Source organism: Penaeus vannamei, chromosome 18 (assembly GCF_042767895.1).
Source record: "Penaeus vannamei isolate JL-2024 chromosome 18, ASM4276789v1, whole genome shotgun sequence".
NCBI classification, from domain to species: Eukaryota; Metazoa; Arthropoda; class Malacostraca; order Decapoda; family Penaeidae; genus Penaeus; species Penaeus vannamei.
The window spans coordinates 27,245,818-27,254,528 of record NC_091566.1 but is presented as its reverse complement, the minus strand read 5'-3'; the positions used below and the strand labels follow the sequence as shown (position 1 = coordinate 27,254,528).

Below are 8,711 nucleotides of genomic sequence, written 5' to 3'. Positions count from 1 at the left end.
ACAAATTCCATCCACTGACGGAAGTCGAGGACAGCGAATCCATATTCACCAATTTGTATGTCGGTGGACTGCCTCATGTTGCAGCGGACAGGCGAACTGGCTTGCAACCAATCTCTTTCAATTGTGTTGCATATTCATGGTCCCGAGTGCGGCAGAACAACTGTATCTTGTGATTTGTGAAAGAAATGTTTTTTTTTTTATATATCCGTGTTACTTAGGTTATTATTGGTAATCATTATTAATATCATCATCATCTAGTACAAGTAATCCACATTTTCTCTTTTATATCTGTGCTACTTGATATATTATCATTTAACATAATTATCTAATGTTTGTAATCCACATTTTTAATAAGTAATTATGTTGAAGCATACTTGCCACACATGAATACAATTGCATTTCACAAACCGCTTCCGTTTTTTGCTGGTAACCCGGACATGATATATCTCATTCTCTTGGCTGAAATTCAAAAAGATATTGTTCTATATAGTATTTTGGTACCATACAGACGTCGAACTGGCGGATTTTCAGAACCAGGGAAGCAGGAGGTAAAGAATTGCCTCGTACTCAGATATAAGGACCAGTAATTAAAAGAAAATACAGCAACATCAACCACAGCGGGAGAACTGCACCGGATGTAAACAAACTGAGGTATCGCTGGTGTACCGGTAGTGAATAATTTTATTTGACTTACCTCGAAAGTTGGTAGCGCCCCCTCGAACGGAGCGCAAAGCCAGGTGGCTATAGAGCCGTGCTTTAAAACTCTACCATCAGCGCTGGGTGTTGTCATTCAAGTGGCGGTGAACCAGTTTCGTACTTTTAACGCCCAAGCTCCGAGCGCCAGCTGTTCCGACGCCCCGAACTGGTTATATTATTGGAACCTGAGTGGCGGTGGTGGAGCGCCAGAAGGAATGTGTCTCCTTGAGGCGCTGTTAAGCCAACACTCAACGGCTGTTTATTTTATAATATTTACAAAGACAGAAGAAAACATGAATTGTATTTGCATGAATATTTAGCATTTATTTTAAAATCGAAATACGTTGTGAAGACTTTACTGTATATATTGGAATATAACCAAACACTTCTCACCTCACTCGGATCCACTTATTTCACCGTAATTTAATAATTTGTTGAACTTGAAGCAACTGCATTTCGCACAACCTTTAATAGTCATTGCTTAATATAAAACATGATAATATGTACAAATAAAAAATATTTCACATTTTGCTAGCATGGCGCAGCTAAATTATTACTTAGCTCATGCCTCATGTAGCCTACTGTATGTGTGTGTAGACATACATTATATATATATATATATATATATATATATATATATATATATATATATATATATATATATATATATATATATATATATATGTGTGTGTGTGTGTGTGTGTGTGTGTGTGTGTGTGTGTTTAAATACACACACAAACACATTTACACACACACACACACACACACACACACACACACACACACACACACATATATATATATATATGTATGTATATACACACATACATACATATACATACATGCGTTAGTCAACTCAATGTAAACTTTTTATAAGATCAGCTGTACGTTAAAAATGATTTATAAGCATTTTAAGTGATATAGTTGAAAAAAAGTCAACAAGCATAAAATTTCGCACCAATTTCGTTTCGATTCGCAGGGAATTCGCGGCACTTTCCGAGGCGCCGAAGTCCTTAGCACTGACTTTTTTGGAGTAAGGAATCGAGTCGCCGGTGAGTCCCAGGACGCGATCGCTTCCTCTCGAATGTTTTTGAAGTACGGCTCTATGTGTCTGTATGGCTTCATTCTGTTACTGTAATTTCGCTTTTTAGAATAATTGCGGTCGTGTGTATTAATTTGTAATTTTGTATGTTTGACTGCTTTAACTTGAATTGCCATTTTCAGTTCAGTTTTGCATCGCCTTTTTGTGCTCAGTTTTAGCACTGTTTCTTTTAGTTTTAGTCTTGCCTTTGATGTTCAGATTTTGCTTTGTTTTACGTTTAGCTATTTTTTTTTTCACTACTAGCTTCGGGGACCATAACGAACATAGACAGATTTTTACTTAGTAAGGAAAATGTTCTTTTGAGTGACAAGGAATGCGTGGGTTGTTGTATGAAGAACTCGCCCCTGCATATTGCAATAAGATGTAGTATCAACGGGAGAGTTTCAGCTCTCAAAGGCCTGTTAAGCACCGATATTCCAGTGATAATAGAGAGGTCGACGCCAGACATAGCGCTTTTATGAAAAAAATCTTGGATTTCTTTAACCAAACCAAAAGGCCAAAGAGAAGTAAAACCCAAAGATACGTAAAACTGGATTGGAACTCATGCTAAACGGAAAAGGAAAAACTGCCCATTGAAACAGAAAGAAAGAATACATAAAAAGACAGAAAGAAAGAAAGAAACAGAAAGAAAAAACAGACAGAATGGAAAAGGAGAGCGCGACGAAGGGCCACCCGCCCTGGGCTGCCTCGCGGGGACGGGGAAAGCTTCGACCCTGAGTATTATTCTGAAAATCTCTTCTTCAGAGGAGGGAGGCGGACCGAGTGGAAGCAAAGTCTCGGGACTGTGTGGAGAGTCTTTCCATCCCTGGCTCTCAGACTTTAGAATCACGTGATAAATGATTTCTTGTTTGCATTTGTACTTTTTAACTCTTTGAGAACGATATATTGCATCTATTTGATTTTTTCTGCAGTGAACGTCATATACAAAGATTAACTACATCGAACCAGACTTAATTAAGCATTAAATCAAGTTGATTATGTAAATTGGTTTGCGTGACAATATATGAAGATTCTCCTGATTTAGTTGATATCCCATACGTCATGTTAATGGCTGTGATTACTCTTTCACAATAACCATTACAGCCAATTTAAATTAACATGAATTGTTTTGCCCGCAGTCCCCGATTGCCTCATACCGGCAGCGAATATTGATTCAGAGCTTATACAAGTCGGTTTATGAAGAGTCATTTTCACGTAAATACAAATCCTAAAATATGTTCAAGTCTTTAATCTCTGACCTCAAAATCTAATCTCGTGCCTGCACTCAAACGGTCAGGGTCACCGAGGGGGAGGGAGGATAATCGAGAGAGAGAGAGAAGGGAGAAGGGGAGAGACGGATGTGTGTGTCTATATATATATATATATATATATATATATATATATATATATATATATATTATATATATATATTTGTATACACACACACGCACACACACACACTTACACACACACACACACATATATATATATATATATATATATATATATATATATATATATATATACATACATATATATACATACATACAATAATACATGCATATACATACAAACATACACACGCACACACACACACACAAATATACATACATACATACATATATATATATATATATATATATATATATATATATATATATATATATATATATATATATATATATATATATATATATATCATTATTACTATCATAATTTCCGCATTAATTCCAATCATTATTTCAATTTTATTCATTTCTAATTTTTCTTCACCCGTATTATTATCATATTCTTATCTAATTCCGATCTTCATCCGAGTCTTACCTATCCGTACCATCATCTTCTCTCCTCCTCATTCTTGTCATTCCTCCCCTATCCCTCTCCCCGCCCCATTATTATCATATTCTTATCTAATTCCGATCTTCATCCGAATCTTACCTATCCTTACCGCCATCTTCGCTCCTCCTCATCCTTATCATCCCTCCCCTATCCCTCTCGCATCGCTCTCCCCTTCGCCACTTCATCTCAAGACGAGATCAGACGCGTCTCCGGTTCATGAGGTGTCTCGAGCTGTTTCGAAGCAGCGCATGACTCCTGAGAATGAGACCTATGGAGCATGCCCTTCCAGCTGACGAGAAGCACACGCAGCATCCCTGACTCCCGCCGCCGCAGTGTCTCGTTGGCCACCGTCGAGCACGCACACCGGACGCTGTCTGCCGATCGCGCGCTAACTGGCTGACTGGGCGGTCCGGTTGTTGGCGGTTCGGGTGGATATCTATAACGTTCTCTTCGCGCGTGGCTTTGTTGGGAGGTTATGTCGGGTGGGTATGTAAGGGAGAGAGAGGATGAGAGTGTATGTTGGTATTTTTTGCGTATAAGCGGGGTTTTGTATAAGGAAACACATACACTTGAAAGAAAATTTCCCAAAGTGAGTGATGAAAAAAAATCTCAGGCAAAACGCTTAGATCTTTATCAGGTAAATAAAAATAAAATAGAATAAAATAGAATAAATAAAATTAAAATAAATAAATAAATAAAATAATAATCGGTGTTGTAGTTTGAATTGCGTAAAAATAATCAAAAGTTGATAACCTATCCACAGATTTACGAGTGTGACAAATGCAGACAAAAGTTGTGTCGTGTCGTTGACACTAACAGCAGTGCAACAGTCGCCGAATATTTATGACATGAAAAATGTTTGAGGTTATGCTGACCTATGGTGATTGTGATAGTGACAAGAGTAAATAAAAATGTCTATACACAGTGTGAAAAACATGGCAATAATATTGCAAATGTGCGAAGTGACCCTCTTAAAATAATTTATCACGACTTTGGGACTGAATTACGTAATGAGTGTGAAAAGAGGCAGCAAGAACCGCAATTAATCACAGCTGATTATGATGAAAATTGTCGCCATGACCTTATTTCGAACATATAACCATCATTTACTTTACGAAATGCAGTTGAGATAGAGAATCAGCATGTCTTGTTTTGAACAGACGAGGTCGAACCACAGCCACGCAAATGATTAGATACCATAGAAAATATCCAAAACAGAACCTGATTCCAAAAAATAAAATTTTCTTCGCTCTCTTAATTTTTCCTCCGCAGGGTAATCCAATAGGGGAAGGGGGGGGGGTCTGAATTACCAACATAATGGGTTTGTAATGAGAAGACCATCTGGGAGCGGAAATTGCAAAATCAACAGAAGCTGCACGCCACGAGAGTTCGCAAAATGCTGCTGACTTAACAGCGGCGAGGCACTTCCGCTTAATGTTTTTTTATCCTTTTTCCCACAACGTGTCAGTGCATTGTTTTTTAATTTTCATTTATTTATTTTTTTGGTGTAATTTAATTTCTTTCAGATTGTGCAATTGTGTTTGTTCCAGCATCGGATACTTAGGAATCCCTTTCTTTGTTTTGCTATTTATTTGTACATTGTCGTCAATATCATTACAAATCATTATCCCAGTCATTGATTATCATCATGGAAGCTATCATCACTAACATAATTATGATGAGGATGATAATGATAGTTATTATTTGTATTATTATTATTATTATTTTTACTATTATCATTATTATGATTTTTATTCTTTATTGTTATTCTTATTGTTCCCTTATTATTATTCTCATCATCTTCATCATCTTCATTATCATATTCATCATTATCATCAACATCATTATCTTCATCATCATCTTCATGTTCATGTTCATCATCATCATCTTCATTATCATAATCTTCATCATCTTCATTATCATAATCTTCATCATCATCACCATCGTCTTCATCTTCATCATCATCTTCACCTTTATCATTATCTTCATCTTCATCCTCATATTCATCTTCATCATCATCATTACCTTCATCATCATCATCTTCATTATCATCATCGTCCTTATTCTACTCCTCCTCCACCTCTTCGGTCTCATCATCATCATTGTCATTATTTCTATTACGAACCACTGTCAACGTCTCATTATAGCAGCCTCACTATTTCAGACTCTCCATCACACTCACTATCGCAGCCTCACTATGTCAGACTCTCCATCACACTCACTATCGCAGCCTCGCTATGCCAGACTCTCCATCACAGACTCACTATTTCAGACTCTCCATCACACTCACTATCGCAGCCTCACTATGTCAGACTCTCCATCACAGACTCACTATTTCAGACTCTCCATCACACTCACTATCGCAGCCTCACTATGTCAGACTCTCCATCACACTCACTATCGCAGCCTCACTATGTCAGACTCTCCATCACACTCACTATAGCAGCCTCACTATGTCAGACTCTCCATCACAGACTCACTATGTCAGACTCTCCATCACAGACTCACTATGTCAGACTCTCCATCACACTCACTATCGCAGCCTCGCTATGTCAGACTCTCCATCACAGACTCACTATTTCAGACTCTCCATCACACTCACTATCGCAGCCTCACTATGTCAGACTCTCCATCACAGACTCACTATTTCAGACTCTCTATCACACTCACTATCGCAGCCTTACTATGTCAGACTCTATCACAGACTCACTATTTCAGACTCTCCATCACACACTATCGCAGCCTCACTATGTCAGACTCTCCATCACAGACTCACTATTTCAGACTCTCCATCACACTCACTATCGCAGCCTCACTACGTCAGACTCTCCATCACAGACTCACTATTTCAGACTCTCCATCACACTCACTATCGCAGCCTCGCTATGCCAGACTCTCCATCACAGACTCACTATTTCAGACTCTCCATCACACTCACTATCGCAGCCTCACTATGTCAGACTCTCCATCACAGACTCACTATTTCAGACTCTCCATCACACTCACTATCGCAGCCTCACTATGTCAGACTCTCCATCACACTCACTATCGCAGCCTCACTATTTCAGACTCTCCATCACACTCACTATCGCAGCCTCACTATGTCAGACTCTCCATCACAGACTCACTATTTCAGACTCTCCATCACACTCACTATCGCAGCCTCACTGTGTCAGACTCTCCATCACAGACTCACTATTTCAGACTCTCCATCACACTCACTATCGCAGCCTCACTATGTCAGACTCTCCATCACAGACTCACTATTTCAGACTCTCCATCAGACTCACTATCGCAGCCTCACTATGTCAGACTCTCCATCACAGACTCACTATTTCAGACTCTCCATCACACTCACTATCGCAGCCTCACTATGTCAGACTCTCCATCACAGACTCACTATTTCAGACTCTCCATCACACTCACTATCGCAGCCTCACTATATCAGACTCTCCATCACAGACTCACTATTTCAGACTCTCCATCACACTCACTATCGCAGCCTCACTATGTCAGACTCTCCATCACAGACTCACTATTTCAGACTCTCCATCACACTCACTATCGCAGCCTCACTATGTCAGACTCTCCATCACAGACTCACTATTTCAGACTCACCATCACAGACTCACTATTTCAGACTCTCCATCACAGACTCACTATTTCAGACTCTCCATCACACTCACTATCGCAGCCTCACTATGTCAGACTCTCCATCACAGACTCACTATTTCAGACTCTCCATCACACTCACTATAGCAGCCTCACTATTTCAGACTCTCCATCACAGACTCACTATTTCAGACTCTCCATGACACTCACTATCACAGCCTCACTATGTCAGACTCTCCATCACAGACTCACTATTATCAGACTCTCCATCACACTCACTATAGCAGCCTCACTATGTCAGACTCTCCATTACAGACTCACTATTTCAGACTCTCCATCACAGACTCACTATTTCAGACTCTCCATCACACTCACTATCGCAGCCTCACTATTTCAGACTCTCCATCACAGACTCACTATTTCAGACTCTCCATCACACTCACTATCGCAGCCTCACTGTGTCAGACTCTCCATCACAGACTCACTATTTCAGACTCTCCATCACACTCACTATCGCAGCCTCACTGTGTCAGACTCTCCATCACAGACTCACTATTTCAGACTCTCCATCACACTCACTATAGCAGCCTCACTGTGTCAGACTCTCCATCACACTCACTATTTCAGACTCTCCATCACACTCACTATCGCAGCCTCACTATGTCAGACTCTCCATCACACTCACTATCGCAGCCTCACTATGTCAGACTCTCCATCACAGACTCACTATTTCAGACTCTCCATCACACTCACTATCGCAGCCTCACTATGTCAGACTCTCCATCACAGACTCACTATTTCAGACTCTCCATCACACTCACTATAGCAGCCTCACTATGTCAGACTCTCCATCACAGACTCACTATTTCAGACTCTCCATCACACTCACTATCGCAGCCTCACTGTGTCAGACTCTCCATCACAGACTCACTATTTCAGACTCTCCATCACACTCACTATCGCAGCCTCACTGTGTCAGACTCTCCACCACAGTCTCACTATTTCAGACTCTCCATCAGACTCACTATTTCAGACTCTCTATCACACTCACTATCGCAGCCTCGCTATGCCAGACTCTCCATCACAGACTCACCATCCCATACCCACTATCCCAGGGTCCACTTGCGTTCACTCTCTCTCCTGCGGGATATTTCTCTCATATATTTAGGATTTGATTTCACTAATCGGGAAACGTTAAAAGTATTGGTCGTTTTATTTCATTTAATATTTTCATAATTATCATAGTAAATGCCCGGTGTGGCTAATGTTCAAAAATCGTATTGTACATCATTAGCGCATAAGTAATTAGCTATAAGGTCGAGGTATGTATAATTATGATGATGATAAAAGTGTTTGCATAAAGATGATATCAATGAATATGATAATGATGATAATTGGGATGATAATGATAGCAATATTGCATTGACTACGAAATTACTGATATTATTTTCATATACTGCGGCTAATAAAGTGGTAGATTTTA

The 8,711-nt window shown here is 39.5% G+C and overlaps 1 protein-coding gene across 1 annotated transcript; it reads left to right on the top strand.

Moving 5' to 3' along the window:
* Positions 1–4,471: 4,471 nt before the first annotated feature.
* LOC138864814 (fap1 adhesin-like) lies at positions 4,472–7,375 on the top strand. The gene is made up of 2 exons (XM_070133417.1): positions 4,472–4,517; positions 5,781–7,375. Exons 1-2 carry the CDS (start codon positions 4,472–4,474, stop codon positions 7,373–7,375), a joined length of 1,641 nt encoding a protein of 546 aa, XP_069989518.1.
* The last annotated feature ends 1,336 nt before the right edge of the window (positions 7,376–8,711 follow it).